A 19,994-nucleotide genomic window follows, 5' to 3' on the forward strand; every position below is an offset into this window, starting at 1 on the left:
TTCAGTTCCTCCAAAGCATGTGCATGTGCTCATTGTCAAGGCTGGCTCTGCCATTGAGTGAAACTTGGCTTCTTCCCCTATTGTTCTAGGCTGACTTCTGGGCCTCATCTCCTTAGGGGCTGGGAAGCCTCCAACATCAGTGCCAGCATCCAAGGAAACTCTCTTCCTCATGTCAGCTCCTCTGCAGAGCCAAAAGAAGACTACTGTCTCTTCCTGTTTCAAAGACCTTCAGACCCCTAATGGACCTCTTATTGACTTATAGTACCCTAGAAACTGGATACTCCATTTTTTATTTTCCAACCTTCTCCTCTACCCCTGACACATATTATCCTAAATCTTTTTGCCCATGCAGTTCCCTCCACCTGGCATATTCACATTAAATGCTCATCTCTTCTATGGAACCTTCTGTGATGACTCTAGCCCTTGCTCATCTCCCTTTAAGAGTTTTTACAGCATGTACTCTATATCATGCATTTCAAAAATTGGGAACTCTCTTGTGATGTTCCCCATGAGCTCATGTGTATTAGTCTTATCTCCTGGCTAGATTGTGTCTCCTTGAGTATAAGACCCTTTCCATATTTCCAACACATCTTGGCATGCTGCAAACATATAGTAGATTCTCAATAAACTATTTTTGCTGTTTTTTAAAAAATTATTATTATACTTTAAGTTCTGGGTACATGTGCAGAAAGTGCAGGTTTATTACATAGGTATACAAGTGCCATGATAGTTTGCTGCACCCATCAACCGTAATATGCATTAAGTATTTCTCCTAATGCTTCCCCCCCAGCCCCCTACATTTGACAGACCCTGGTGTGTGATGTTCCCCTCCCTGTGTCTATGTGTTATCAATGTGCAACTCCCACTTATGAGTGAGAACATGCGGTGTTTGGTTTTCTCTTCTTGTGTTAGTGTGCTGAGAATGATGGTTTCCAGCTTCATCCATGTCCCTGCAAAGGTCGGGAACTCATCCTTTTTTATGGCTGCATAGTATTCCATGGTGTATATGTGCCACATTTTCTTTATCCAGTCTATCATTGATGGGCATTTGGTTTGGTTCCAAGTCTTTGCAATTTGTGAACAGTCAGTGCCACAGTAAACATGTGTGCATGTTTCTTTATAGTAGAATGATTTATAATCCTTTGGGTATATACTCAGTAATGGGATTGCTGGGTCAAATGGTATTTCTCATTCTAGATACTTGAGATCACCACACTGTCTTCCACAATGGTTGAACTAATTTACACTCACATAAATAGTGTAAAATTGTTCCTATTTCTCCACATCCTCTCCAGCATCTGTTGTCTCCAGATTTTTTAATGATCGCCATTCTAATTGGCATGAGGTGCTATCTCAATGTGGTTTTGATTTGCATTTCTCTAATGACCAGTGAAGATGAGCTTTTTTTTCACATGATTGTTGGCTTCATAAATGTCTTCTTTTGAGAAGTGTCTGTTCATACCCTTTGCCCATTTTTTGATTTTTTTTTCTTGTAAATTTGTTTAAGTCTTTGTAGATTCCGGATATTAGCCCTTTGTCAGATGGATAGATTGCAAAAATTTTCTCCCATTCTGTAGGTTGCCTGTTCACTCTGATGCTAGTTTCTTTTGCTGTGCAGAAGCTCTTTAGTTTAATTAGATGCCATTTGTCTATTTTGGCTACTGTTGCCATTGCTTTTGGTGTTTAAGTCATGAAGTCTATGCTCATGCCTATGTCCTGAATGGTATTGCCTAGGTTTTCTTCTATGGTTTTTATGGTTTTAGGTCTTACATTTATGTCTTTAATCTATCTTGAGTTAATTTTTGTATAACATGTAAGGAAGGGATCCAGTTTCAGCTTTTTGCACATGGCTAGCCAGTTTTTCCAACACCTTTTGTTAAATAGGAAATCCTTTCTCCAGTGCTTGTTTTTGTCAGGTTTGTCAAAGATCAGATGGTTGTAGATGTGTGGCGTTATTTCTGAGGCTTCTATTCTGTTCCATTGGTCTATATATCTGTTTTGGTACCAGTACCTTGCTCTTTTTATTACTGTAGCCTTGTAGTGTAGTTTGAAGTCAGGTAGCGTGATGCCTCTGGCTTTGTTCTTTTTGCTTAGAATTGTCTTGGCTCTGGAGACTTTTATTTTGTTCTATATGAAATTTAAAGTAGTTTTTTTTCCAATTCTGTGAAGAAAGTCAATAGTATCTTGATGGGGATAGCATTGAATCTATAAATTACTTTGGGAAGTATGGCCATTTTCACCATATTGATTCTTCCCAACCATGAGCATGGAATGTTTTTCCATTTGTTTGTGTCCTCTCTCATTTCCTTGAGCAGTGGTTTGTAGCTCTCCTTAAAGAGGTTCTTCACATCCCTTGTAAGTTGTATTCCTAGGTATTTTATTCTCTTTGTAGCAACTGTGAATGGCAGTTCACTCATGATTTGGCTCTCTGTATGTCTGTTATTGGTGTATAGGAATGCTTGTGATTTTTGCACATTGATTTTGTATCCTGAGACTTCGTTGAAGTTGCTCATCAGCTTAAGGAGATTTTGGGCTGAGACGATGGGGTTTTCTAAGTATACAATAATTCATCTGCAAACAGAGACAATTTGACTTCCTCTTTTCCCAATTGAATACCATTTCTTTCTTTCTCTTGCCTGATATCCCTGGCTAGAACTTCCAATACTGTGCTGAATAGGAGTGGTGAGAGACGGCATCCTTGTCTTGTTCTGGTTTTCAAAGGTTATGCTTCCAATTTGTGGCCATTCAGTATGGTATTGGCTGTGGGCTTGTCATAAGTAGCTCCTATTATTTTGAGATACATCCTATCAATACCTAGTTTATTGAGATTTTTTAGCATGAAGCGCGGTTGAATTTTATCAAAGACCTTTTCTGCATCAATTGAGATAATCATGTGGCTTTTTTCATTGGTTCTGTTTATGTGAATGGATTACATTTATTGATTTACGTATATTGAACCACATCCCAAGGATGAAGTTGACTTGATCGTGGTGGGTAAGCTTTTTGATGCACTGTTGGATTTGCTTTCCCAGTATTTTATTGAGGATTTTCATATTGATGTTCATCAGGGATATTGGCCAGAAATTTTCTTTTTTTGTTGTGTCTCTGTCAGGTTTTGGCATCAGGATGATTCTGGCCTCATAAAATGAGTTAGGCAGGAGGCCCTCCTTTTCTATCATTCGGAATAGTTTCAGAAGGACTGATACCAGCTCCTCTTTGTACCTCTGGTAGAGTTCGGCTGTGAATCCATCTGGTCCTGGACTTTTTTTGGTTGGTAGGCTATTGATTACTGCCTCAATTTCAGAACTTGTTGTTGGTCTATTGAGGGATTCAATTTCTTCCTGGTTTAGTCTTGTGAGGGTGTATCTATCCAGGAATTTATCCATTTCTTCTTGATTTTCTAGTTTATTTGCATAGAAGTTTTTATTGTATTCTCTGATGGTAGTTTGTATTTCTGTGGGATTGGTGGTGATATCCCCTTTATCATTTGATTCTTCTCTCTTTTATTCTTCAGTAGTCTGAATAGCAGTCTATCTACTTTGTTGATCTTTTCAAAAAACCACCTCCTGGCTTCGTTGAATTTTTTGAAGGTTTCTTTTTATGTCTCTATCTCCTTCAGTTCTGCTCTGATCTTAGCTATTTCTTATCTTCTGTTAGCTTTTGAATCTGTTTGTTCTTGCTTCTCTAGTTCTTTTAATTGTGATATTAGAGTGTCGATTTTAGATCTTTCTTGATTTCTCTTGTGGGCATTTAGTGCTATAAATTTCCCTCTACACACTGCTTTAAATATGTCCCCAAGATTCTGGTACATAGTGTCTTTGTTCTCATTGGTTTCAAAGAACATCTTTATTTCTGCCTTAATTTCGTTATTTACCGAGTAGTCATTCAGGAGCAGGTTGTTTAGTTTCCATGTAGTCGTGCAGTTTTGAGTGACTTTCTTAAACCTGAGTTCTAAATTGATTGTACTGTGGTCTGAGAGACTGTTTGTTATGGTTTCCGTTCTTTTGAATTTGCTGAGGAGTGTTTTACTTCCAATGATGTAGTTAATTCTAGAATAAGTGTGATGTGGTGCTGAGAAGAATGTGTATTCTGTTGACTTGGGGTGGAGAGTTCTGTAGACGTCTATTAGGTCTGCTCGGTCCAGAGCTGAGTTCAAGTCCTGAATATCCTTGTTAATTTTCTGTCTCATTGATCTGTCTAATATTGACAGTGGGGTGTTAAAGTCTCCCATTATTATTGTATGGGAGTCTACATCTTTTTGTAGGTCTCTAACAACTTGTTTTATGAATCTGGGTGTTCCTGTATTGATTCCATGTGTATATAAGATAGTTAGATCTTCTTGTTGCATTGATTCCTTTACCATTATGTATGCCTTTTTTTGTCTCTTTTGATCTTTGTTGGTTTAAAATTTGTTTTCTAGAGACTAGGATTGCAACCCCTGTTTTCTTTTTCTTTCCATTTGCTTGGTAAGTAGTCCTCCATCCCTTTATTTTAAGCCTATGTGTGTCTTTGCACGTGGATGGGTCTCCTGAATACAGTACACTGATGGGTCTTGACTCTATCCAATTTGCTGGTTTCTGTCTTTTAATTGGAGCATTTAGCCCATTTATATTTAAGGTTAATATTGTTATGTGTGAATTTGATCCTGTCATTATGATTCTATCTGTTCTTTTGCCTGTTAGTTGATGCAGTCTCTTCATAGTGTCAATGGTATTTACAATTTGGTATGTTTTTGCAGTGGGTGGTACTGGTTGTTCCATGTTTAGTGCTTCCTTCAGGAACTCTTGTAAGGGAGGCCTGGTGGTGACAAAATCTCTCAGCATTTGCTTGTTTGTAAAGGATTTTATTTCTCCATTTATGAAGCTTAGTTTGGCTGGATATGAAACTCTTGGCTGGTTGAAAATTCTTTTCTATAAGAATGTTGATTATTGGCCCCCACTCTCTTCTGCATTGCCAAGAGATCCACTGTGAGTCTGACGGGCTTCACCTTGTGGGTAACCTGACCTTTCTCTTTAGCTTCCCTTAACATTTTTTTCTTCATTTCCACCTTGGTGAATCTGATGATTATGTGTCTTAGGGTTGCTCTTCTCGAGCAGTATCTTTGTGGTGTTTTCTGTATTTCCTAAATTTGAAAGTTGGGCTGCCTTGCTAGATTGAGGAAGTTCTCCTGGATAATATCCCGAAGAGTGTTTTCCAACTTGGTTTCAGTTTCCCTGTTTCTTTCAGGTACGCCAATCAAACATAGCTTTTGGTCTTTTCACATAGTCCCATATTTCTTGGAGGTTTTATTTGTTTCTTTTCACTATTTTTTCTCTAATCTTGTCTTCACACTTGTTTCATTGAGTTGATCTTCAATCTCTGATCTCCTTTCTTCTGCTTGATTGATTCAGCTATTGATACTTGTGTATGCTTCACGAAGTTCTTGTGTTACACTTTTCAGCTCCATTAGGTCATTTATATTCTTCTCTAAACTGGTTACTCTAAGTTAGCAATTCATCTAACCTTTTTTCAAGGTTCTTAGCTTCTTTGCATTGGGTTAGAACATGTTCCTTTTGCTTGGAGGAATTTGTTATTACCCACCTCCTGAAGCCTACTTCTGTCAATTCTTCAAACTCATTCTCCATCCAGTTTTGTTCCCTTGCTGGAGAGGAGTTATGATTTTTTGGAGGAGAAAAGGCATTCAGGGTTTTGGAATTTTCAGCCTTTTTGCCCTGATTTCTTCCTATCTTCATGGATTTATCTACCTTTGGTCTTTGATGTTGGTGACCTTTGGATGGGGTTTCTGAGTGAACTTCCTTTTTGTTGATGTTGATACTATTCCTTTCTGTTTGTTAGTTTTCCTTCTAACAGTCAGGCCTCTGTGCTGCAGGTCTGCTGGAGTTTGCTGGAGGTCCACTCCAGACCCTGCTTGCCAGGGTATCACCAGTGGAGGCTGCAGAACAGTAAAGATTGCTGCCTGTTCCTTCCTCTGGAAGCTTCATTCCAGAGGGGCACTCACCAGATGCCAGCCAGAGCTCTCCTGTATGAGGTGTTTGTCAGCCCCTACTGGAAGGTGTCTTCCAGTCAGGATACACAGGGGTCAGGTACCCACTTGAGGAGGCAGTCTGTCCCTTATCAGAGCTCGAATGCTGTTCTGGGAGATCTGCTACTCTCTTCAGAGCTATCAGGCAGGGATGTTTAAGTCTGTTGAAGCTGTGCCCACAGCTGCCCCTTCCCCAGGTTCTCTGTCCCAGTGAGATGGGGGTTTTATCTAGAAGTCCCTGACTGGGGCTGATTCCTCTGTTTCAGAGATGCCTTGCTCAAAGAGGAGTAATCTAGAGAGGCAGTCTTGCCACAGCATCATTGCTGAGCTGCTGTGGGTTCTGCTCAGTTCCAACTTCTTGGTGGCTTTGTTTACAATGTGAGGGTAAAACTGCCTGCAGTCTTGCTTGTGACAGTTCAAAGATGACAATTGTCTGCTTGAAAATTTTATTACATATTTTACTGTATCTCACATTTAAATAGAACTCTTCCACAGAACTATTTCAAACACCCCTCTCTATGGGTAGGAAAACATCGCCCATTTACAGGTTAGTTTTCCAAGCAATGATTCATGTGAACCATTTTGAAGAACAAAATAGAAATGCCCAAATTCCATGCATATGATAGTTTCTTGGAAGTACATCTGTTGTCTCAGCTCTGCTCTTTCTCATATTAAGTGAAGAGCACATATGGGAGCAAAAGCATAGACATACCATGACCCCAGATCCCTGGATTCATGCCATTCTAGTAACCAGTGGTTATTTTTAGTTGCTCTTTATCACCCCATCTCTCAGTCTGGCCCAGGTAGCCATTTCTTCACATGCAGATAAATATACCTACTCCTACAGGTACAGGTGGCAGACAGAGGCTGGTTAAGGTGTCTAACATGTCTTAGGTTGGGGGCTTATGGTAGCCACAGATACAACCCAGAGAGAAGGAATGGGAAACAGGGGGTGTTAGTAGGGGTCTATGTTAGCAATGAATTTATAATAAACAGCCATGTCTTTGTTTTAATTTCCACAAGCATCAGGAAATGAAACTAAGTAATCAGTTAGTTAATAGATTCCATTCAGCATGTACTGAAGTTATGCAATGTTGAAATGATACGTGGTTTTAAAAAAGTGACATAAACACTGTCCAGACTTTAACTTAAGAGTATCAGCCTTTTCAAGAGAACAGTGGCTTGAAGTGTTGAGGACATTGGGAGCAACACCAGTGGTCAATTAATAATCAAGGCAAATTATTTCAAGCAGTTTTCCTTGCTCTTGAGTCCATAGATGTTACGGATACCACTCAGTTGTTACCGTTTTTGAGAGGAGTTAATGCTGAGTTAGAAATGACTGAGGAATTAGCCCCTATGAATGGGTGAGTGATGTGAGTGCCTAGAAGATTGCCACGGAGGTCGCTGATTTATCACGTGTATTGCGCCACTGTTATGTACCAGACATTGTTTTAGGCTCTGGCTGGGGTTAAGGTAGTAACTAAGATGACGCCTTTGCTCTTATGAAGCTTATGTTCTATATTGTGTCTCCATGATTATAAGACCTTATCTGTATTGCCCACACCTCTTGGCACACTGCCAAACATATAATTGATTCTCAACCCTTATTTGCTGTTTCAATAGATCTACATTGCAGGGCTATTTAAATATAGGGCAAATTGTTTGGAAATCATGTTTTAAATGCCTTTCAGGTTTGCTCTCATATTACTCTTGAAAAGATAAGACCAGGGGTTAAATTTTCTGATATATTTTGATAGAAACTCAAGCAATAGCTTAAGTTAATTCCACAGAAGTATTCCAAAAACCCCTGTCCAAGCACAAGTAAAGCCATTTCATATTGATACAGGTAGGCCAGGCCTTCATCAGAAAACATACGGCAGAAAATAAGGGTAAAGATGCCGGTTGACTGGTGAAGTTTTTCGTATGTGAAGAATGATACAATGGTTTGACTTATCAAATTTGCTTGCATATTCCTATGTATTTCTGAGAGTTAACTACATTTTATTGATATGGTGACAGCATAATGCCTTTATAATAAAGATGAATAGGAGGAGCTTTGCCTAGTTCTTATGACATATTCTTTCTCACATCAGAGAAATGGTGAGCCTGCTGAGCTTTAGTTGCTAAGTGATGTCACATCTTCCAGTGTCAAAAATTATAATCCCTGCTTCCCCAAACCTAAGGATTCTCTTTTATTTTTTCCCTCTTTCTTTGAGAAGGAGTCTCACTCTGTCACCCAGACTAGAGTGCAGTGGTGCGATCTCAGCTCAGTGCAACCTCCACTTCCCAGGCTCGAGAGATTCTCCTGCCTCAGCCTCCCAAGTAGCTGGGATTAAAGGCATGTGCCTGTATGCTCAGCTAATTTTGTATTTTTAGTAGAGACGGGGTTTTACCATGTTGGCCAGGCTGGTCTCAAACTCCTGACCTCAGGCATCTGCCTGCCTCACCTCCTAAAGTACTGGAATTATAGGCGTGAGCCACCACACCCAGCCCAGATACTCTTAAACTATGAAGACAGTCACAAGGATGGAGGGTACTTCTTTGAACTTCTTAATTCATCATGGCAGAGGCATCACATGCAGTTGAACAGCTTGTCCCCTGCACAAAAGCTTCCCTTGGAAGGGGCTAGTGGTGGACAGTAGGGGCTGAACCTTGCCCAGACTTAACATGGGCCTTGACTTGGGCTGCCAACCCTAAAGGAGAGGGCTTCATGCACTTCCTTCATTGACATAGCACCTGTTTGCAATACACAGTTACATGTAGCTTTAATGGAGAAACTCAGCCGAGCTCGGTTTCATCTAGGCTTGCCACAGCCGAGATTCTCTTGTTTTAGAAATGATCAAAGTTGGCCAGGCACGGTAGCTCATTCCTATAATTTGAGCACTTTGGGAGGCTGGAGTGGGCAGATCACTTGAGTTCAGGAGTTCGAGATCAGCCTGACCAACATGATGAAACCCGGTGTCTACTAAAAATTTAAAAAAATAGCTGAGTATGATGGTACATGCAACTAATTCCAGCTACTCAGGACGCTGAGGCAGGAGACTTGCTTGAACCCGGGAGGCAGAGGTTGCAGTGAGTCAAGATAGTGCCACTGCATTCCAGCCTGGGTATCAGAGCAAGACTCTGTCTCAAAAAAAAAAAAAAAAAAAGATCAAAGTTATCTTCTGATGCCTAATTAAACAATGATGCAATACATTAGAAAGCCACATGGTATCTGTTTACTTATACCCTACTTTACTCCACAAAAATTCTCAGGCAGCTCCAAAGCCAGTTAGAAGTGATTTTCCTTTTTGGATTGCCTTCCCCAGTTGCCCAAATAATCTAGACTTTGTGCTATGATAGATGCATACTTCTCTGGGTTTCTATTTTAAACACTGTCTAATTTGAGATGCTTTTCTTTCTTCTCAGGTTGGTTAAATCTAGACTCAAGAGGCTCTGCTCCTCAGAAATTGGACTTCTGAAAAGTGTGGAACGAGAACAAGAATCAGAAGAAGAAATGTAACTTTGAAGAGCTTCCAGTTTTTCCAGATAAATATTTTTTTTTGCATCATCTTTGTTCTTGATTTTGTTTCTTGATCTTTCGTTTGGAGAACAGCTGGCTAAGGATGACTCTCAGTGTACTGTTTGCATTTCCAATTTTGTTAAAGTGTTTGAGTTTAAATCTTTTATTTTTAGCTTTGAAAATATTTTGGGTGATAATTTCATTTTGTACATCATGCGCATCATGATATTCAGGGGCTGATTTATTCCAGATTAGCTAAAGTTTGATGCCCACACTACGAAAAAAATATTTGTTTTATTTGCCTTATAGAGATGATCAAGGTTACTGGGCTTGCTACTATTTGTAACTCCTTGACCGTGGAATTACACTTGTTTATCTTGTTGCTAATGAGAAATAAATGAATGTATGCTTTTTGGTGAAGACACTTGACATCTTTGTTTTTGTCATTTAGCTACACTCCTCTCTTATATCATGCACGAGGAGCTACAGGACACAGAAATTCTTTGTATAGCACCTGAGTTCCCCACTGGGAATAGTGGGCCAGAAGTCCTTCTAGGGTGTGTGATCTTTCACAGAGGATAAAAAAGATGATCCGGCTGGGCGCGGTGGCTCACCCCTATAATCCCAGCACTTTGGGAGGCCGAGGCGGGCGGATCACGAGGTCAAGAGATTGAGACCATCCTGGCCAACATGGTGAAACCCCGTCACTACTAAAAATACAAAAAAATTATCTGGGCGTGGTGGTGCCTGCCGGTAATCCCAGCTACTCAGGAGGCTGAGGCCGGAGAATCGCTTTAACCCAGGAGGCGGAGGTTGCAGTGAGCCGAGGTCGTGCCACTGCACTCCAGCCTAGCACCTGGTGACAGAGTGAGACTCTGTCTCAAAAAAAAAAAAAAAAAAAAAGGGATGATTCCTGGGACACATGGTTGCAAAGCCATGAGAGATTGGGAAAGGAGGGTTGGGTGTCGTCTCTAAGAGTTAAAAAGTCATCACGTGCCATAACATGGCCACCACACCATCCCCTCTGTTAAAGTAGGTGAAGGGTTAAAATGAGGAAAAGCGGTTTATGGAATGCCTGGGTAAAAAGTCAGAACGCTCACCTTGTCTGTGACCAAAATAGCCCCCCAGTGGAGAGTCAAGACATCTTGTTTCTGATTCTGGCTCTACCATTCGCCAGACTTCAGGTCTCTGGCAATCCCCGTGTCCTTTTCTCTAAAGTAAGGAATTGAATTGAATGAATCATGTGGCCTTTCTGGTTGTCACATTTTATGAATCTGGAAATGGAAACATGGAAAGCTATTAGGTTGGTGCAGAAGTAACTGTGGTTATTGCTATTGAAAAGCAGTGTCAAAAACTGCAATTACTTTTGCACCTGTTGTAACCGAGCGAGTGCGAAATCACCACCGATACAAAGACTAGGCCAAATTGCAGGGTCTTTATTGCCAGCGGCCATGGAGGACTCGGGTCTCTCTAACCTGTGGCCCCAAAAGGAGGGTGTCAAGGCATTTTATGCCCCAAAACCACCTCCTGGGCAGGGGTGAGGGCGAGGGGCTTTGGACATTCTGAGGGCCAGTGGACTTTGGACATTCTGTAAACCACCTCCTGGGCGGAGATGAGGGCGAGGGGCTTTGGACATTCCAAGGGCCAGGGGACTTTGGACATTCCGTAAATCACCTCCTGGGCAGAGATGAGGGTGAGGGGCTTCAGACACTCTGAGGGCCATGGGACTTTGGACATTCATCTCCTGGGCAGGGGTGAGGGTGAGGTGCTTTGGACATTCCGAGGGCCAGGGGACTTGGGACATTCCGTAAATCACCTGGAAATGAGGGTGAGGGGTTTTCACATTCCGATCGTTACTTAAGTGGTTCACGGAAGTCAAGATAAGTGTTAGTTTACACATTGTCTGGGTAGGGTGGAAATTACAGACCTTAGTTCCTTATTACAAGTCGCAAGGACCAAGATGGCGTGGGTTTGGACTGCTTGCCTGTCACATCAGGGTCACAGAGAGCAGTTTCAATGGAAAACCTTGTATGGTCGAGGTATGCAGTTTATGGGGCTTTTACCATGTCACACACCAAACTAATAATTTAGTGTAATGTTAGTCACAAAGACCCGTATTTACTATGACAGAAAAGGAAGGAGGATTGCATGAATCCTTGAGGGATGACCCAAATCTAGAGGAAAGGAGACAGCCTTGTGCACAGCTGGAGCTGAAATCTGGTCAACTAAGTCCTGAAGGCTCCCTGGCATTTCACAAGCACTGGCAAATCCAGAAGGCCGCCTGTCCAGTTTCATACATCTCATAGTGACACTGAAGAGTCAGGCGAGCAGATTCTTCAGGCCCCAGAACTGGACACATTCATTTTGTTACATAAGTTTGAAAAGAGCAGCTGTGAATGGCTGAAGGTTTATCTTGAATAATGCCATGAATTATTAGGGCATTTCAGGCATATGAAAATGCCCACATGCCACAGTCCTCGGGGATCATGGTGTTCTATCCCATATATGTCCTATCTCTCAGAGCTGTTTGCTAGACCCATAAGAGTCTATAATTTTGGCGAGTTTGGGTTTCAAAGGAGTGAGTGAGCGAGAGATCAGCAGCAGTTACATGAAGCTGGCATCACCGGTATCTGGGCCTGAGCAGAAACTCTGGGAATAATTAGCATGAATTTCGAAAACTAAATGCAAATAGTCTATAGTCTTTGTGAGTGAGCAGAAACCTCCATTCCTTCTCGTCTGCACACAGATTACAAGTAAAATCAACTTAGCGAGTTCTCAGAAGAGAACATTTGGTTCAGGTCTAGGTCCATACTCTGGGATAATTTGCTTCTAGTTCCTAAAATGAGCAATACATTGGAACACTATTGTATGATCTTACCGTTCCATTATTGGATCTGTAGTTTATGACTAACAACTTTATGGAATGACATGAAAAATTAGCAAACTGTGAACTTGAGCCAAAATTAGTCATTTTGTTTACTTGTGCTGGGAAGCCTTAGATCAATAAGTACAATTTGTAAAGATTCTGATTTATAAAAAAGCATGTTTCAGTAAATGTTCTGAAACCATGAAAAATATATTATTACAAAAATATAAACATTTTTTCAACTCTAGATCATGGGATGAGAAACATTAGTTCAGGCTGCACTTAACCTCTGGGTACCAATGGAATCAATCACTCATCCAATGACTGTTTATTAAGCAGTTATCATGTGCCAAGCAGCATGCAATATACTAGGAATACAGTGGTACTCTACAGCAGTACTGAAGCAAAGTCCCAGTCTTCATCAAGCCTACTTTCCCATGGGACAGACAGTCACTAAAAAAGTCAACAAATAACTTCTAAATTTGAGGCAGTAATAAGTGATATGAAGAAAAATTAAGCTGGGAAGGAGTATAAAGAATGGTGGGGTGCTGCTATGGTTCGCATACGATTTGTTTGTCCCCATCAAGTCTCATGTTGAAATTCGGTCATCAGTGTTGGAGGTGGGGCCTGGTGGGAGGGGTTTGGGTCATGGGGGCGGATCCCTCATGAATGGCATGTTGCCATCCTCAAGGTAATTAGTTTGCGCTCTGTCAGTTTCCCAGAGTTTTCCTGAGAGCTGGTACTGAAAAGGGCGGGGCACCCCCCTCCCTCTCCTACTTCCTTTCTCACCATGTGATCTCTGCACATGCCAGCCCCCCTTCCCCTTCCACTGTGAGTCGAAACAGCTTGAGGCCCTCACCAGAGGCTGATGCTGGTGCCATGCTTCTTGTACAGCCTGCTGAACAGTGAGCCAAATAAACCTCTTTTCTTATAAACTACCCAGACTCATGCATTCCTTTACAGCAATGCAACAGACTAAGACGGGGGGGTGAGGGGGAAGCACCGCTTTCCGGAGGGTGCTTCTTTCCCAGAGGTGCTCCTCTGACCTATCCCTCTCTATCACTGTCAGACATTATAGTGTTTATATATTTTCAGAGCCTTTAGCTCTGAAAGGAAAACCCTTATCAAAGAAGGGATGAGGATAGAGATTTACCCCTTACTTTATATTTGCATTTTGTCCCCATTCTTCCAAAAACCTGGGATCTCAATTCCTGAGCTTCTGCCAAACTTTCTTCAAGTATCCCATGCTTCATTTGTCATTATCGAAGTGGAGAAAATCTTTACATAAGTCAGTGTTTGATTTCTAGTGCAAGTGTTAATGTAGGAAAGACTGATGGACATTTTATAAAGCAGACAAAACCCTGGAGACGGAAAGCCTCTGTGGCTGTATACATAGGAAAGTGAAGGGTGGGGACTGATTATTAAGCAGTATCAATTTTGGCTGTTGACACGATGCCAACTCCTTAGTGATTTCTGTAATTCTCCAATCTCCTTTGCTTGGGAAGCTGCAATCTCTGATGGCACTAACTTCTAGCTTATTGTTAACTGGGAGTCTTGGTCATGGTATATGCCTCATTATCTTGTTTCTAGAGAAGCTCATTCATCAACTTTGTATTGATTGTATCTTGGATATGGATTGATAAGGTGAAGTAAGACTCAATGGATGCTAGGGAACAATAAAAATAAAAGCTGAGAAGTGGGAAATTCTCCCCAAATACAAGAAAATGATAGATTGAAAGTATGAAAGAAAAGTTATTACACATGAAGAATATATCCAAAAATTCTATATTTTGCTTCATCTGCATTACAGGTGGTGAAAATTGAGAGAATAGAGGATAGGCATAATATAAGAGAATTTTCCTTAATAAACGGCAATGAAGAGAGATTTTTGATTTAAGCTTGGAAGCGTGTTTCAAGAGATTTGCAGTGCATAGAGTGGATTTCTGATAATAAAAATTTAAAAGCTTGATCTTGTTTTATACTTTTAAGTTCAATTTGTGAATATTGTTATTCTAAATCTCGCAAATTTTAACACTCATTTTTAGGGAGTCCTTAATGTTTGAAAATAATCTTAAATAATTAGATTTCCCTTTAAGCATTTTATTTTTTTGTGGGAGACTGAAGTTTTATTATTACTCATATCAGTCTCCCTGAGCATTCAGGGATCAGAGTTTTTAAGGACAACTTGGTGGGCAAGGGGAAGTCAGTACCCTGGGAGTGCTGATCGGTCAGGTCAGAGGTGAAATCATAGGGCATTGAAGCTGTCTTATTGCACTGAGTCAGTTCCCAGGTTAAGGGCCATATGATCAGATGAACCAGTTTACCAATGTGAGTGGTGCCAGCTGATCCATCAAGTGCAGGGTCTGCAAAATACCTCAAGCACTGGCCTTAGGCTTTACCATAGTGATTTTATCCCCAGGAGCAATTTGGGGAGGGTCAGAATCGTGTAGCCTATAGCTGTGTGACCCTTAAAACATGATGTCTAATTTTGTGGCTACTTTCTTAGTCCTATAAAAGTAGTCTGGTCCCCAGGCAGGAAGGGTGTTTGTTTTGTGAAAGGACTGTTACCATCTTTGTTTCAAACTATAAACTGTAAGTTCCTCCCAAAGTTAGTTTGGCCTACACCCAGGAATGAACAAGGACAGCTTGGAGGTTAGAACCAAGCTGGAGTTGTTTATGGCAGATCTCTTTCACTGTCTCAGTTATAATTTTGCAATGGCAATTTCAATCCTTCCCTTTGGATTTTATAATACCTCAATCTTAAGGTGTTGGCTAATGAAGATGGAAAAAGGGTGAAGACCATTCTAACTCCTTCCTGTTAACCAAAAGCATAGTGGGGGTTGGTGTTGACCCCAAGGTGAAAGGAGTAGAGCCACTTTGCAACTCTCTGAGCATACTCATGAAGGCATGATTGAAATTCCAAGGCTTGCACGACAAAGGTGTTAGTATTGTAAACTTTAGCTTTATTATCACATTGAAGGGAACCGCATACTATAAGGTAAATAACGATTACCAGAATAAGGAATGCAATTCCCAGTTTTAAAAGTAAAGATTTGAAAGCATTAATTTGGGGACTTGTAGCCTGCCACGAATTTAAAATTTAGTCCAAACTACAGGAAAAACTCAAGAACAGCTAAAACCAGGTATACTATAGGTTTCTGGATGTGGGTGCATGCCTGTAATCCCAGCTGCTCAGCAGGCTGAGGCAGGAGAATTGCTTGAACCTGGGAAGCGGAAGTTGCAGTAAGCCAAGATTGCACCACTGCACTCCAGCCTGGGTGACAGAGCCAGACTCCATCTCAAAAAAAGAAAAAAGGAAACAAATAAACAAACAAAAATCATGATAGGATTGATGTGTTTACAAAACAAACCTTAGTCTTATTATATTTGCACAAAGTGCACCAAGAATATTTATTTTCCACATAGGCTTTTAAAATTGGCTTTGATGGAATCTCAGATAAGACTTTTTTAAAGCCAAGCCTAGCCATGGGTTTTTACCTTCAAGTACCTTTGCGTTGGGTAAATTTCTCTCCTCTTGAGAGCTCAAGATAACCTGGGCCCAAGATAACCAAGGCTCCTGGGCCTGTTAGAAAGTGACATTCTTTACTTACCATAGGTTAGGAACCCCATACAGGGACCATGTAGACAAGATATGAGGCCAGTTTTCTCAAGGGCCTTTTCTTGGCTCTACAAGTCAGGTTTGATTCCTTATAGGAAGGCATACTATTTCCGCCAAAGCCTTGGTAAACTAACCAATGTGTTCTGTTTCAAAAGAAAACATTCTTATTGCACTTATGCAAATAACTATATTGTCATAAGTTAAGAATACTTACAAAGAGTTTCCAAATTCTAGAGAAAGTAGGTAGAGAGAAACAAATATGCTCCAAATTTTGTTTAAAGTATACTCAATTGTTAAAAGCTGTAAATAGCTTAAAAGAAAAGAATATTTATTTTCCACATAGTCTTTTAACAAAAAGTTCTGAAAAACAAAATGGATCAGCAATATTTTTAGCAAAAAGTCAAAAAAGGTTACTTCAGTCTTGTATTAGTTCGGTCCATGCAGTTAACTTCTGTTCTGCTTTCATATTCATGAACATTTCTGCTCTCCCATTATAGCTCTGAAAGTTTGCCTCTATCCAAATGTCACAATCTCCAAAGTTATCAGAAACCTACATTTAAAATCACCTTTAGAGCTTTACAGATGATTATAAAATCACCATTTAAAGAAGAACAAAACAAAATAACAATTGTCTATAGATGACAAAATGTCTTAGGGCAGCCACAATTAAAGACACAATTGACAAGGAAATATGTTACCTCTGTGGCACACAATAATTTAACATAACAGTTATAATTATTACTGATAACATTTACTAAATCATATCAGAATTGTAGGAGTTTCACATAATTTTGAAACATATAACAGTAACACATTTACATAAATATAGCCCAAAGAAAGCCAAACACCATTTCTTATTTGGCAATGCTTTCTGCTTTATTTTTATACCAAATAAGCCAAATATATCATTTTTGGACTTTAGAGGACATAATATCTAAAAGATTAATTATGTCAGAAAAAGATATACTTTAAAATTTGATTTTGGAAAGTTTGTCAAATATCAAAAGTTTGAAACACTGGATATCACAAACTAGAATCCCAGGTCACTATAAATAATTCATTAGCTAAAATGATAACTCCAGAATTTTTAAAAAGAAAAACCTTTACTTTGATAAAAGATTTAGCTTTCCAAACAAGAAGACCCAATGAAGATAGCATGAAGCCAACTGAATATGTCTCTTCACTCTCCCCTCTCTTTTTATGTAGTTTACTCAAAAGGCAAACAAAAATCTTTGTCTTCCAATACTACATAAAAATTTTTCAAAACAGCAAACCAAATTTCATTTTGCATTAGTGCATCTTTAATGCTTAAGCTAGGTTTTAAATAAAATTTTATAAGTCTATTCAGTTTTAGTAAGTTTGACTATAAAGTAAGATTTTCATAAAGTTTTTAGAACCCTTTATATTTACTGTTAAACAGCAGATTAATTTTCTAAACAAACCCTGTTTTTCAGACACATTGTCCCAAATTCTGGCCCTGCATTAGTGCGCTTTTATTTTAAGGTTCAACCTACAGAAAAAGAATTAAATAATCCCCTTCAAATTTTAGCCAACTTGCTCATACCCACAGAATTTTCTTGTAAAAGATCAACCCTTCATAAACCCTTTTTAGCTTGCTTAAATCTTCAGTTTTGTCCTGTTACTTTTATAGGTTAAGACAATCTTTAAAACTCTCTGAACTAGACAAAATTACATTCCCTCCAACAAAAACCATATTCCCATGCCTTCTTTAATCTTTTACCAAAAACACATTCTACCTTCTTTACATACTTTGTATATAAAACTGTTTCTCCAGTAGTCTCAACTATGTTAACACTTAGCAACTTTTATTTTTGGGGAAAAACCTAAAAAGTAAGTGGTTTTAATGATGTGGAGCCTAGGACATCAGACAGAACCGCAGATAAGGCCTGACTCTTTTCAGCAGAACTAGGGAGCAGAGCTAGCTCTGCATGTCTCCAGGCCTTACCTAGAATATCTAACAACTCCAAAGCAGGAAAGCTGAACAATTTTCAAAAGCCAAGGAAGCAGTTTATGACCTTAAAGCATTTAGCAAAACTGATATCTGACCTAATTTAGACCAAATATCTAAATTTTGAAGACATTTTTCTTTTACCAATAATATTTAAAATTGTCTTTATTTCTGAAAGATCACTAAAGTCACATGAAGAGAAGGCATTAAAAAGTTTCTATTTTTCTGACAAAATATTTTATTTAAAAGCTTATTTTTCTAAGCCAATTAGTCAGAGCTCTTTTATCTAAACATCACACATCCAACACATAAATACACAGAGAGACAGACAGAGGTTCCAGCAGTTGGAAGATTTTTCATTTGTCAATTTCTTAGTTGGATGACTGGCTTCAGGGTGGAGCCCTTAGAGGAACAGGCCAGGAAAGCACATAGCTTTTAAGGCCTAACAAGCAGGCACAGATGGAAGACAAAAACATATTCCCCAAATTAAGGGTGCTATTTTTATGCTGCATCCTGGATTCCCCCCAAAAGAGGAAAATACTATGGGAGAAGATAGTGCAATGCTTCTACCATGCATTTCACTGCAAAGCAACCCAAAGCCAGTCAGCCCACTTTGTAATCAGCCCATCCGCCATGGGAATCTCATCTCTTAGTGGAGAGTGGAGATGTTTCCATACCTTCCAGGTGGCCAAGAGCATGCTTCTCTAATCCAAACATCAAAGAGTCAAGCATCTAACTGCTATTAGCTGTCTCTTTAAGTATGTTTCCTACCTGGTTATTACACACCAAGGTTAAAAGCTCTCCCATAATGCAAAGCAATTTTCAATACCCCCTAAAAGTTGAAAACATTAGGTAACATAGTGTAAAACAGAACAGAATCTTAGATTTTGAGAGGGATTTATTCTCTTTCAATTCCTCAGGTTTCCTGAGGAAAACAGATGTTTTTCCCAGAATGGGGTCTGTGGCACCTCCTCTGTTTTTCCCCAAAGAGTCCTAGGCTGTTAGAATTTATCTTAGGTTCTCTCATGTGGGCATCAAGAGTGGCAAGAAGACAAAATGCAGAAAAAAAATTCAGTCAGCCACAAAGAAAAATAAGATCCAAGAAGAGAAAAGATCATGGAAGTCTTTTAAATATAGTTATAGCTTGTATATCCACTTTTAATGAAGCTGATTTTAACCATAGAGCTCTGTAACAGTCCATTTTGGTGCTGCTGATGAAGACATACCCGAGACTGGGCAATTTACAAAAGACAGAGGTTTAATGGACTTAGTTCCACATAGGTGGGGGAGTCTCACATCATGGCGGAAGGCAAGGAGGAACAAGTTACATCTTACATGAATGGCAGCAGGCAGAGACAGAATGAGAGAGAAGTGAAAGTGCAACCCTCTTATAAAACCGGCAGATCTTGCAAGCCTTATTCACTACCACAAGAACAGTATGGGGGAAACCACCCCATGATTCAATTATCTCTCACCGGATCCCTCCCATAACATGTGGGAATTCAAGATGAGATTTGGGTGGGGACATAGCCAAATCATATCAAGCTCTTAAAAAATTTAAAAAAAATCTCTTATGACACCATAGGCAAAATCTTTTTACTTTTTCATAGTGCTGCCCACTGCATGAGGAACGTTTTCCATCCCAGCTGAAGCAAAATGCACATAAACTAATCACCTTGTTCAGCACTCAATTTCCATCTGGCAGGGCTGAAACTTTCTCCCATTGGTTCCTGTTGTCTTTCCCTGTTAAAATAGCCTTACTTTAAGAAAGTGACTTGTTATGGCAGGCAACATTAGGGAATATCTAGACAACTCATGAGATATTAGACCCGGGGTACTGAATGGGACAGGACTCTTGACAGTGACCATAATGGGACATTTGAATCTCATTACAGTCACATATCAAAGCCTTTGCATAGATTGTATTCTGGCCTTCTAGGTACAGGGTGTGCACCTTTCTGAGTTGGAGTTATAATTACCTGTCTTTTCTGCCTACTCACGAAAATCTGCAACTCC

At 39.8% G+C, this 19,994-nt stretch overlaps 1 protein-coding gene across 11 annotated transcripts in view; it reads left to right on the forward strand.

The window, feature by feature from the left end:
* Window positions 1-9,948, forward strand: part of TMEM45A (transmembrane protein 45A) — a 91,013-nt gene extending 81,065 nt beyond the window's left edge. For 7 of the 11 annotated variants that reach the window (XM_035274220.3, XM_035274221.3, XM_054246094.2 and 4 more), the window contains one exon: window positions 90-8,081. In XM_035274220.3, coding sequence (XP_035130111.1) covers window positions 90-240 — 151 coding nt within the window. In that variant the 3' untranslated portion in view covers window positions 241-8,081. Of the gene's footprint in view, window positions 1-89; window positions 8,082-9,430 lie in introns of those variants that run through there. The other 4 variants (XM_035274225.3, XM_078352224.1, XM_078352223.1 and 1 more) reach the window with 1 other exon arrangement.
* The last annotated feature ends 10,046 nt before the right edge of the window (window positions 9,949-19,994 follow it).

The sequence above is a fragment of the Callithrix jacchus genome, chromosome 15 (assembly GCF_049354715.1).
Source record: "Callithrix jacchus isolate 240 chromosome 15, calJac240_pri, whole genome shotgun sequence".
NCBI classification, from domain to species: Eukaryota; Metazoa; Chordata; class Mammalia; order Primates; family Cebidae; genus Callithrix; species Callithrix jacchus.